The 12,763-nt window shown below is 36.3% G+C and overlaps 1 protein-coding gene across 1 annotated transcript; it reads right to left on the reverse strand.

The window, feature by feature from the left end:
- Positions 1-370: 370 nt before the first annotated feature.
- Positions 371-11,526, reverse strand: polr3e (polymerase (RNA) III (DNA directed) polypeptide E). The gene is made up of 21 exons (XM_052571614.1): positions 11,260-11,526; positions 10,617-10,682; positions 10,481-10,531; positions 9,782-9,859; positions 9,587-9,702; positions 9,426-9,508; positions 9,226-9,333; positions 8,303-8,352; positions 8,079-8,198; positions 7,126-7,211; positions 6,996-7,040; positions 6,830-6,921; positions 6,444-6,564; positions 6,275-6,356; positions 6,017-6,076; positions 4,948-5,105; positions 4,396-4,457; positions 3,733-4,211; positions 2,701-2,778; positions 2,493-2,618; positions 371-1,711 (listed from the first exon to the last, which is right to left on the reverse strand). The coding sequence occupies exons 2-21, from the start codon at positions 10,653-10,655 to the stop codon at positions 1,655-1,657; spliced, it is 2,091 nt and encodes a 696-aa protein (XP_052427574.1). The 5' UTR covers positions 10,656-10,682; positions 11,260-11,526; the 3' UTR covers positions 371-1,654.
- Between the last annotated feature and the right edge of the window lie 1,237 nt (positions 11,527-12,763).

Genomic DNA, 12,763 nt, shown 5'->3' on the forward strand with positions numbered 1-12,763 from the left:
TTTATCAATTAATAAAGTGCTGCTTTTTTATTCGCCTTGCTCAGTATTTTGTAATATAAATTAAGATAAAAATAAAAAACGGAGATGTTGATAACACTGTATTTTAGTGTGCTTGTACACATTTTTATTAGTAATAACAGCAGATAATGCATAATTGCATGCAACTAAATCTAAACCAGATCATATAGATATAACTAATTAGTAATATTAATGTTATTTACTGTTTAATTGTATAAATACACTGTAACAAGGACAGCTTAAACTAAAATGACAATTTGCTTTAAAGCATCTTAAAAAATATATATATATAAATACAAATTATAAATATGAAGTCAATTCCAGCTGTAAATCAGATCTACAGAAGACAATATAAGTTTGATTTTTCAGCTCAGTTTATTGTTCTCCTCTGATAACGTCACTGCAGTTAAATCAATAACTGAATGCAAATCGTCTTTTGCAGGATAAAATATAAAACGACTTTTGAAGATGTCAGTTGTAACATTTATTCAGAATAGCATACAAATAAAAAAGATTTGGGGTTCTCTGCTGTTTGAGTGTGTGACTGTACAGACTTGGCAACGATGATCCAGAATATGAAGATGTGGAATGATTAATAAACAGACGGACAGTGAACGCTTTATATGCAGGCCTGGAAGAGACAAACGTGCATGTGATTTCAGTCAGAACTGTAGGATTGCAAATCATACGGATCGAATATTTCACCTGAATAACTAAGAGGCACTTTCTTTCACACCCAAACACAGTTTAGCAACTAGAGCAATAATCCCAGATCACTTGCATGATGAGAGAAGAAAATAAAAAAAGTGTAACCTTTATGCATTGTTTATTAATTCATTTTTAAATTGCTTCAGCATTTATGTCTGTAAATGTCATTCAGAGCCGATGTTGATCTCCCTTCAGGTCCAATAAATACTCATGAGCATCGATCCATATATTAGATTTGGACTGATCTAAACTGCTCCAGAATCAACCAGCGTTACATTTTGGTTTTCAGAGCTGTAAACATTTTCAACAGGAGCTTCAAAGCCTTCATCTGACCCAATCAGAGCTGAGCAATTAATATTTCAGAGGATTTATTATAATTTAGAGCGATTCAAATCTGTCCGTATCCCACATCCTGTGTTTTTTTTTTTCGGTTACAGTAAAGCCATTCTTAAACGTGGGGCAAAATACAAAAAAAAAAAAATCTTCATTATGCAATAAAATCAAGAAAACGATTTTGAACCAAACATCTTTTTTCAGTCAGCTAAAGGTAAGAAACAAGGCCAAAATCTGCCGACAGGCTCCCGAAGGCCACAAGCAGGAGAAAATGAGTTGAATCATCATCTCCTGTCTTTATTAGCAATACCTACTTTCATATTAGGTCCTAAAAAGAAAACAAAAAAACCCAGCATAACTGACTCCTTTCCTTGTACTGAAATGTTCCTCAAACGCAGGATCGGATGAATCTTCAGCCCTTGTGGTGAGATGCTCATGTGACCGGATGTAAGGGTTAACGTAAGCAGATGCTCCGGAGTGGGCGTGTCCCCGGGCCGCTGGGGTCAGCCGAGGGCAGTGATTGGTTGAGTGTGTTGGCTCCTGGTCACTCGGGAGACGTGTGATTGACAGGACCTGCGGCGCTCCAGCTGTCCTGTCAGGAGGGAACGGTTCCCCTCAGATACCACATCCCTCCCAAACTCATGCAGCACTCCTGAAGAGAACAACAGCAGCAGAGTCTGACTTCAGCACGTCACACTATACGAACGGTTAACTATACAAACCACATGCGAACACTTTAATACAGCGACTAGTTGCTTATTATCATTCCTGTTATTAACATATTGGTGGATTATTATAAACACTTATAAGCATACATGCATAATCCAACCTTAACAACTACCTTATTAACTATTGATAAGAAGAAAATTATGGAGTTTGAGAAATCTTTTTACTTAACAGAAAAATACTTGAAGGTTAAATTAATTTATATATAGATTGTTTAAAAAAATATTTCAGACATACATTATAGCATGTCTGAAATATTGCATCACCATTAAAATATTTGAACCTTTCTATTTATTGTGTCATGAGTGCAAAATGTTTTTTAGGTGATTTATTTTAACTTGCAATTTTCTTGATCGTCTTTTTCTAACAATATATTTGAAAAAGTTATTTTTTTCTGACTTTTTTTGTTTGTTTTTCCAAGTGTATAGCAATGTATGCTTAAAAAATAAAAATAAAATAAATAAATAAAAAAAATAAAATGATATGCAAAAAATAGTTATAGACAGTTTAATTTTTAGCTGATTTATTGCTTTTTGTTTTTTTGTCAAACTTGTTTTGGATAAAAGGTTTTTGCAAAATGTTTTGGAAAAATGATGAAATACTAGAAGGTATTTAAAACTTTTTTTCAAATAACAACAAAAACTAAATAAATTAAGCATTTATAGTTGATATTTTTTAACTTTATGAATGAAATCCAGTAAGGGCACCTTGAGCAGTCGGTCCACGTCTGTTTTGGTGACCGCGTCCCCGAGCTCCTGCGTGAGGCGCGTCTGGATCACGGTTCTTCTGACGCGATAGTTCTTCATGAAGATCTCGAACAGAACCTGCCGGTGCTGAGGAGAAAACAGAAGCATTCTCAAATACTCAAAATCACAAATAACATGCAAAAAACTGAGCTCAGCTCTCAGAAATCACCTTGTCGAAGGTTTCTCCGCTCTCCCACAGACCAAAGACCTTCTGCTCGTCTGCTGCAGCGTTGCTCTGAGGAGGAAACTACACACACACACACACACACACATCAGAATCTATATTTGGCTTCATTCTGACCAGTTTCTTGAGAACGTTAATTCAGCTCACAATTTGGAGACACAATGCTTATAATGCAACGAAGACACTAAAGAAATGCATTCTAACTATGTGTGTAAGTACATCCTGACATCAGGATATAGCCTTCGTGTTGTTTTAAGAAGCAAAGACACAGGAACACATCATTAAGATGCTCAGAAATGAGTCTGGACTCATTTGTAAAGAGCTTTAACTCCATTAGGAGTAGTTACATAAGTACTGTTTACCAGCCACACACACACACACACACACACACACACACACCCTTAATCCTATTAACCTTAAGAATAAAGAACCAGACCGCATCTTAAAATCAAACACATTAACTTAATGAACAGGACAGACATAGACTTAATCAGTTAAAGCCATAAACTAACAGAAAACAGTTCGCCTCTTCTTAGAGATGCGAACATCACTGGCACTGCTCAATTACATCCAAAAATAATATATTATCATTTAAGATACCTGACCAACAGTGCAAGACGTCTGAAAAAATATACATTATTTTGTGCGTGCTACTCTCTTCACACATGATTTTCACCCAAATGTGACAGCCCTCAGAATATTTTCTGCTATTAAAATATGAGCAAATATATCAAAATAAAGAACAGAGCCTCTAAAACAACCAACAAACAAACAACTATTTTATTTTATCTTCATGCATTTACTTGACCACCAATTTAAGTGATAAAATAATGGTAAAAAAAATAAATTGCATTAAAATAACTGTGTTGTTAATGATGTAGCTTAGTTTTTGATCTGCTAAAATGAATTTTAATTGTTGAATCAATCTAAATTAGGCTTATAATTGTATTAAAATCAGTGCATCTAAACTTGTTCTCCGAATGCTGCTCTGAAAGGCCCATGGTCCCCAGTACTCACAGGCACCAGGATCTGCTTGCACTGGCTCTGGAGGATGGTGTCCTGCAGCATGCGGTCCGTCACGTGGCCGTACACCGAGTGACCTGTGGGTAAACTGGCCAGATGCAGGTTAAACAGCCTCTTCACTTCACTCAGACACAACACATAGTGCTTCCGGAAGGTGCTCCTCACGAAGTCCTGGAGCTCCGGGGTGAAGGAGTGACCGTGTCCGTTGTGAGGGTCCGAGGCCAGCGAGGTAGAGTCGGGGTAACCGTTGATCGAGCCGTTTGTGAGCGGAGCTGACGTGTCCATGGGCTCTTCAGAGTCACTCACGGGCTCCTGCTTGACCTGCACCGGGGCGGCAGACTCTCCGGACGAGCCCGTGTTTCTGGACGCCTTCAGTCTTCGTGCGTCCAGCTCCCGCTGCATGACCGACTGGTTCTCTCTAGCGTTCTCCTTCGCTGACTTCAGACGCTGGTCTCCGCTGACGTGAACGGGCTCTGCACAAACAATACGGTTTAGAAGGTTTAGTTTGGCAAGGATGCATTGGATTGATCAAAAGTGACGTCTATAACGTTACACAAGATTTCGATTTCGTGAGAAGATTTGTAAAAACATTAAGCATTCTTATATATGTAGCGCACACACACACACACTCTACACAAGCATGAAGTTGGAACATACCCATCTGAGCATCCTTTTTGGGCACAAAGTCATCTTTGGAGAAGTTAAACACTTTCTCCAACCTGCAATATAGTGTTAATTTAGAAAAACACTTGGAGAAGCAGATTCTCACTCACTATTAAGACCAAACTATGTATGATATCTTTAATATCCCGTGTTATTTATCCTGTATAACTAAAGCATTAGTTCAAATGTTCATGTTGTTGTAACCCTGTACGGTAACACTTTAGAATAATGGGCCATTAGTTAATGTTAGTTAATTCATTAATTAACATGAAGAAAACAAAGAACAATACATTTATTACTGCATTTATTCATCTTTGTTAATGTTAGTTGATGAAAATAGTTAGTTCATGCTAATTCCCAGTGCATTAACTAATATTAACAAGCACAACTTTTGATTTGAATAATGCATTAGTAAAAGTAGAAATTAACATCTAAGATTAATAAATGCTGTAGAAGGATTGCTCTCGCTTAGATCTTGTTAACTAAAGTAGTTCACTAACATTAGTGGAGCATTATTCTAAAGTGTTTTGTGTGTTTATGTCATACTTGGACTGAATGCCCATCCAAAGCATGTGCTGCCTTTGAGCCACATCAGGATGCTTTCTGACAAAATCATGGTCGGTGGGCAACAGGAACTCCCAGCCTCGGTTCAATCGAGGGACAGACATCTGCTCCAGGAAGTCCTTAACGTCCTCTGGAGGAAGCTGTGGTCACATGACAGAGAAAAACATCAGAGGACGACACACATACATACATATATGTGACCCTGCAGAACAAAAGTCTCGAGTCTCTGGAATATATCTGTAGCAATAGCCAACAATACATAATATGGGTCAAAATTATCCACTTTTCTTTTATGCCCAAAAATCATTAGGATATGAAGTAAAGATCATGATTCATGAAGATATTTTGTAATTTCCTACTGTAAATATATCAAACTAAAATTTTTGATTAGTGATATGCATTGCTAAGAATTCATTTGAACAACTTTAAAGATTATTTTCTCAATATTAAGATTTTTCTGCATCCTCAGATTCCAGACTTCGGCCAAATATTGTCCTCCTGACAAACCACACATCAACGAAAAGCATATTTATTCAGCTTTCAGATGATGTATAAATCTCAATTTCGAAATATTCACACTTCAGACTGGCTTTGTGCTCCAGGGTCACTTATAAATATATGCATCTGTGTTTTAGTGAAGCATCATATGATACATCAGTCTCTGACAGTGAGAATATGAAGCAAAAACTAAACATGTCTTAGTAAGATCAGACTTAAATGATCCAAACATATAATGCAATGCAATCCAATGCTAATTGAGAGAAACATACGCTCCTCAAAAGATCCTGAGGATCAGATCTGAGACTCTGAAACATGATTGATGGAGAACCAAGTAAAGCTGAGCTGCTTCAGTGCAGTAAGAGTTCATCTGGAGATATTACTGACCTCATTCTGACCTTTACTTGATCACAATCAGGCACTTGCACACTTACACTAAAAGAGCTTTTACTTGAGAAACTGTATGAAGCAGGTTTCATTGTCAGACTATAAAGAGTAAAACAGCGCCACCTTCTGTTCTACCCGAGCTCTTATTTGAATCCAGCACACAAACCTTTATGATGGCAGCGACCTCTTTTCTCATCAGGGTTCGTTCTGAAGTGAATCTCCACATCTGAAAGTACAGCATGAAACCTGTTTATAGGACAGTTGCACTATTATATATCCTTGCTCTACCTTAATTGTAAGTAAACTTGTTTCAATTGCAGCATGACCTTAATATTAGAGACAGATAAACGTGCATATAGAGAGCTAATGATATCAGTAACTGTACGACAATCCGTTCATGTGGAGAAAATCTAAATATACTGACCACGAAGTCTCGCCCGCGACAGAGCACTTCAGCAGGAACGCCGCTGAGGGAGCTACAGGTGTTTTTGGGATACAGCACGTCACTGTCAAAGACAAAGAACACACACACACAATCTGAGCACTTCGTCTACTAAAACATGATGCATTAACTGCACAAACTCCCTCCTGACCTCTTCACGACCCAGTTTCCCTGGACGAGCAGCGCCACCTGCTGGATGCAGCGCAGCACTGCGGTGGAGTCCGTTCCTGAGGCCAGCAGCCCCATCAGATTGGCAAACGGCATCACCTTCACTACAAGCAAAAGAAAACCCTCATATAGAGACAGATAACATTCCCCTGGGGTAGTCAATGCATGTTTTGGGATTTCAGAGGGGGTCTGGAAAATGCTTTATGAAAGGGTTATAAATGTACATTTACACCAGTATCACAAAAACATGTTTTGAGAGTAGAGATATTGGTGCTACTTCATGTCATTGTGTCTCACAGCTCGGTTGGAACCAGACTGCGGTCCTCTGTATTTGAGGATGTCTGAATCAGACCATGAACAATGACGCACCGTTCTTCATCAGCGTCTTGACCTGATCCCCCAGAGGAAGCGTGCGGAGCTGGGCCATGGAGAGCACGTTACTGGGACCCATGGGCTTGGTGCTGGAGGACCAGAGGACAACATAAGAAGAGGAAACCGGGAAAAACACACACCTACTCTACGATCTTCTACTTACACTTTTTCTTCAGCCAAAGGAGGCATGAGCATGGACAGATATTCACTGAGGACGGAACAAAAGGACATCAGATGAACACACACATATTTCATAAACTGATCCTGTAGTTTTAATGACAGAAGGCACTCACCGTGGTGTTTTGACCAGCTCTGTGTTTTCTGCCGTGTCCATGGCCTGGCAGTAAAGATACTGGCGCTCGTGCTCAGAACGTCCGTCCTGACGACCAATCAGAATCAACGAATGCATGAATAATATAATACACACTGAACCATTCCAGATCAGATATTAGCTGACAGTTCAGGTTAATATCTCAATAATTAAACATTGAACTTTGCAGTTCATTCATTGATTAATGTTTACAGTTAAATACTTAGTCTCTCTTGGTGATTAATCTCTTTTAAATGTTTTTTATGAAGGCTGAACATCTTAAAAATTACATGGCACTGCAATTATTTTGCCATTATACAATATTGTGATGTAAACTGTGATAGAAACATTTCACTTTTTGTTCCAAACATTTGCAGTATTTTTTTTAAAACTTTATTAATAATAATAATTCTATTATTATCATAATGCACTATGTAATTGCTCTATACTGTAATAAAAACAAAACTTTGATAATATTTTCACATATTTGCAAACCAAACCTCACTTGGAAGTCTCAGATATTTAATGCTTATATTTCAATAATTTGTCAATTAATCGTCACAATGCATGCAGTTAGAAAGCTTTTTTTTTTTTTTTAATTTTTTTACAAAAACTAAAAAAAAAAAAAAACATCATCTTTAATAAGAGGAAATATTATAATAAAGATTACTTATGTTATAAATTACAAATGCATTGTAAAATAAAGAAAAAAATCATATATATATTTTTTTATAATAGTTAAGTATTTCTAAGTCTTAAGTTCTTCACTCTCAAACACGAGATAGCAAGTTTACTATAATTTCAGGAGCAAAGTCAAAGTCTTTGTAAAAAGTGATTTCTGAGCAGTAAAAGGGGTGCACATGTAATATGTTTGTTTGATGTGTGTTAGGATGCATCAGTGAAGCGTGCTGCAGTGGGTCACATGATCACACACACCTTGATACCGTGGTAATGCAGGTGAACCCAAGGCTCTTCGGCCTGTTTCTTCTGCAGGAACTCGTAGGACTGGATGCGGCGCTGACGGGCCTGTTCTGACTCGGGCCGGGAAAACCTCACCTGGTGAAAGAGCAAGTAAACAATACGAGCGATGAGCACAGATCATGATTCAGCAGTTTTATTCTATACTTTCCAAAAAAGAAAACAACTGCATGAAGTCTTACAGTGATTTGTTTTACATCTTCTTCTGCCTCGTCCTGAGAAGAGTCACCAGCTGCAGACGTCACACACTCATTAGTTCATCTTAATCATGCACAGTGAGAATTACAGGATATTTAATTATTCAGGTTTTCATGAGAGCACCTTGAGTTCTGGTTTGGTGCTCACACTGCACACAGTTTGACCCATTAAATATAACTACAAAAATAAAATGATCAATAATAGCACCAATAGTATTATTGCACTTTTTTTATATATACATTTGTTAACATTTTTAAATTAAAAATACAATTGTTTTGAAATACAAAAACAATTGTATTTTAGCTTTTTTTAAATTTTTCTATGAATTTTCAACATTTTTAAACCTTCAACATTTTAAATCAGCAAGCTTTTATTTTTTATGTGCTGGTACATTGTATCTATATATCTACCAATTTTTTCTATATATTTTTTTGTTTTGTTTATTGTTCTGTTCAATTGTTTTTTATGTTTAGAGAGTTGAAAAGAGCATTTCACGACACACGTATAGTTATGTGTGAAAATTAAAATATATTTGAAACTGTTATTGTAGCACCACTGCCATAGAATAATATTTATGAATAGTTTTATTAATATTTTGAACAAGTTTTAATTTTCTTTAGTTTGTTTTAGTAACTTTGTGTCTTTGTCTTATTTTTAATATACATCTATGTAGTGTTTATTAATTTTAATTCAGTTTTAATCAAATTTAATCGAGTTAAACTAAATTAAAATGACAAATAAAATAAAAAGCTTTCATTTTAGTTGATTTCATGTAATGTTTATGTTCCTTTCAATGCTGCAAATATTTCTGATTTGAGCAAAACCAAAATGCATCATATATAATGCTATATTTGCCCTCTAAGATCAGATCTAGTCAGTATAAACACCAGAAGTGAGCCTGAAGCACCTTCATTGGCCGCCTCTCTTTCTCTGTGTTTAGTGTCAGCTTTATCCAGGTAAGTGAAGCTGGGTCTCATCTGGAGGATTCCCTGCAGCGGAGTGAGATGAAGCTCTCCTGCCACCAAAACATGGAGAACAGATCATCACATCACAGCATTCACGCTAACTGCTTCTACTCCACAGGAACGCAAGGCTGCAAAAGCCAACCTTTGTGAAACACAGCCGCAGCATAGCGGGACGTGTTCGTGGTCGCCTGGATCGAGGAGAACGCCTGCTTGTCCATCATTTTCCTGTAAGCAGAAGGAACAGATTGAAACTGTGAACAGCAGAGTCTGGCTGTGAACATCAGAAAGGCCGATGCTCCTCACGTCGAGTAGACGCTGGGGTCCTCTGAAGACGTGCCGTCCACATTGAGCGCGATCTGCTCGCCTTTACTGCGGCAGTAGTTCGGGCTCATGGTGTCCATGGCCACCTCCAGTTCAACCTGGAAGCAGGAGGAAAACCGTGAGCTCTGTGTGTTTAACAAGAGAAACTTCAGAAGCCAGCGGTGAACACCAGCGTACCTTCTGCTGCTTGGGTTTAATCCTGGCCGCCAGATGAGTCACATTATCATAGCTCATAGAAGCAGGACGCACTGGATACTAGAGAGGAAAAGATAAAACAAGTCATGCAGCTAGTGATTTTTAAAGATCATCAGTCAATAACCAAATCTGTTGTGACCTCTGTATTACAATATAGTAATAAAAAAAAATACATAATTTTTAGAATAAATCAAATTGATCAAAAATGGCAGTAAAAACAATTATAATGTTACAAAACATTTTTGAACTAAAAATGTATCACTGTATAAATTAAATGCATCGCTGTTAACACAAAAATATGAAGCAGCACTACTGTTTTTAACATTGTTTTAACAATTTTTTTTTTTTGAGCAGCAAATCATCATATTATTCTGATTTCTGAAGATCATGTGACACTGAAGACTGGAGGAGTGATGCTGAAAATACAGCTGTGCATCACAGAAATAAATTACTACTTAACAGATATACTCACATAGAATTGATATTTTAAGTTGTAATAATATTTCACAATATTACTGTTTTTTTCTGACCAAATAAATGCAGCCTTGGTGAGCAAAAAAGATATTATACTGACACCAAATTTGTCATTGGCCTTCATTAAACTCCAATGCATGAATATTAACAGCTCTGATATCAGTTTTGATATCGGACATGACGAAATGTATTGTGTGTCATTCTTACTTGGAACAAATACAGCTTTTCCACAAGACTTTTGGCCAGATACACATCAATCTAAAAGGAGAGAGAGAATAAAAAGAATGATACAGATGCTAAAAACTACAATAACTCAGCAGTTTGATCATCCAACCGAAGATACCTCTTGTATAATAGGATCATCATCGTCTCCGCTCGCCATAATGAAGACTGCTAGTGGACTTCAACCCTACAAACATACATAGAAATATGAGTGTGTATGTGTATACAAACACACATAAGTCAAAATGAGGGGAGTCAAAAACAAGTGTTATAATGACTTCTTGCCTCGTAATCACAGTTTCAGCTATTTGTGCTATTATAATTAATTACTAAATCATAATTTTCATTGTGTAGAAAGGGCTTCCGTAACACACATGTAGTAAGTTACATAATAAACAATCTAATCATTTGTACCCGACAATCAATCACTGTTTGTCAGGATAATTAGCAGGCGACTCGGGTCTACTAATTAACTGACAGCCAGCAGCTTTATAACACATACCATCACAGTAAAATACATGAAATATAAAAGTAAAAAAGTTTAAATAAAGTAGAGATAAAAGGGAATCTGCCAGAGGCGGATGCTAAGATGAGTTAGCATCCCTCCTCAGATAAACATAACGCAAACCGCGCGCAGAACGCCTTCAAATTCATACTATTCGCAATGTTTGTATGTTTATACACATGTTTTTATACGTATGTAACTTTTGAAACATCGCTGTGTCTATCTTAGCTTGTTGTGAACACATCTGACACACACCTACCGAGGCCTCGCTGATACACTCCAATACTCAACAGAAGTCGCGATCTAAGCGGTGCGTCAGCTGACGTGCGCGTCCCCGCTCGGAGCCCAGCGTTAGTTCAACTGTCTTGAAGTACTTCAGCTGGACTGTGTGAGGATCTCTGTGTTTGTGCGGATCGTGTGGATGAGAGAAGACGCTGCTGCCATGTCTCTGATCGCTGTAGTCACTCAAACACGTGGGGAGGAGCAGAGTGCGCTCGCCATATCCCAGCATGCAATGCGACTGCGACGCGCCTGACGCGTCACTAGGGAGCGTGCGAGGATACCGTCTATGTAGGGAGCATACTGTGTTCGCGCTCATGGGAAATCATCTTCATGAAAAATTACTATTTATCTCATAAATATGACAGTTTTTCCTCTCAAAAAGTCAAAAATGTCAGATAAAAGCATCATTATTACCTCCTTTTTTAATTAGTGGCGGAAACTTCCTTAGTGTACTAGTAGTGTACTACTTAATATCTTACAAGTATGTTCATATCTTATAACTGTAGCTTACTAGAAGAGTTCTATATAGTATTAATGAAAGGTCACTTAAGTGTGCTTAAAAGTAGGCTAATGTTTTTAAAAGTATTTTTGAACATTTTAAAGTCCAACTTTTATTTTATATTAACCTAAATGTATATTTACATTTATGCATTTAGCAGACGCTTTTATTTAAAGCGACTTAAAGTGCATTCAGGCTAACATTTTTACCAGTATGTATAAAGTTTGAAATGTACTGAATTGCAACTTCATTATTGCGAATGTGTAATTATACATGTATTTAAATACATGGCACACAGGGTTTTATTAGAAATGACTATAAAGTGTAGTTTGTGCTACATTCAGCAGCAACATTTTAACCATATTTAGAAATTGCATTCATTACGAATTTAAATACATTTTTATTTTATTGTAAATGCCATGCAATTAGGTATTATACAATTATATTCAGGTAACATGTAAGTATACTGTTTTAAAGAATATTACTTAAAAAGCTTTACATTAATCTACAGTATATATATATATATATATATATATATATATATATATATATATATATATATATATATATATAAATAATAAAAAAATAAAGGTTATTATTATTATTATATTATTTTAATATATTAAAACTAGTGCTGTTGAATGATTAATCGCGATTAATTGCATACAAAATAAAAGTTTTTGATTACATAATATATGTGTTTGTAATGTGTATATTGATTATTTATATATAAATACACACACATTTATGTGTATATTTTGGAAAAATATGTTTATATTTGAAATATATTTATATATAATATCAATTATAATTATAGTGTCCTGTAGCTCAACTGGTAGAGCATTGCGTTAGCAAGCAAGCTAGCGGAAGATTGGTGGTTTGATTCCCTGGGAACACATGATAGGTAAAAATTGATAGCCTGAATGCACTGTATATCGAATGCATAAATTTAACATTTTATTTAATATGAATATAAATATAT

The sequence above is a fragment of the Carassius gibelio genome, chromosome B12 (genome assembly GCF_023724105.1).
Source record: "Carassius gibelio isolate Cgi1373 ecotype wild population from Czech Republic chromosome B12, carGib1.2-hapl.c, whole genome shotgun sequence".
Taxonomy (NCBI): domain Eukaryota; kingdom Metazoa; phylum Chordata; class Actinopteri; order Cypriniformes; family Cyprinidae; genus Carassius; species Carassius gibelio.

Coding starts and splice junctions, on each gene's coding strand:
- polr3e (XM_052571614.1), bottom strand. CDS start 10,655: ATGGCGAGCGGAGACGATGATGATCCTATTATACAAGAG. Junction 9,703..9,781: donor TTAAACCCAAGCAGCAGAAG/GTACGCTGGTGT, acceptor TCCTGCTTCCAG/GTTGAACTGGAGGTGGCCAT. Junction 4,212..4,395: donor CAAAAAGGATGCTCAGATGG/GTATGTTCCAAC, acceptor TTGTTTGTGCAG/AGCCCGTTCACGTCAGCGGA.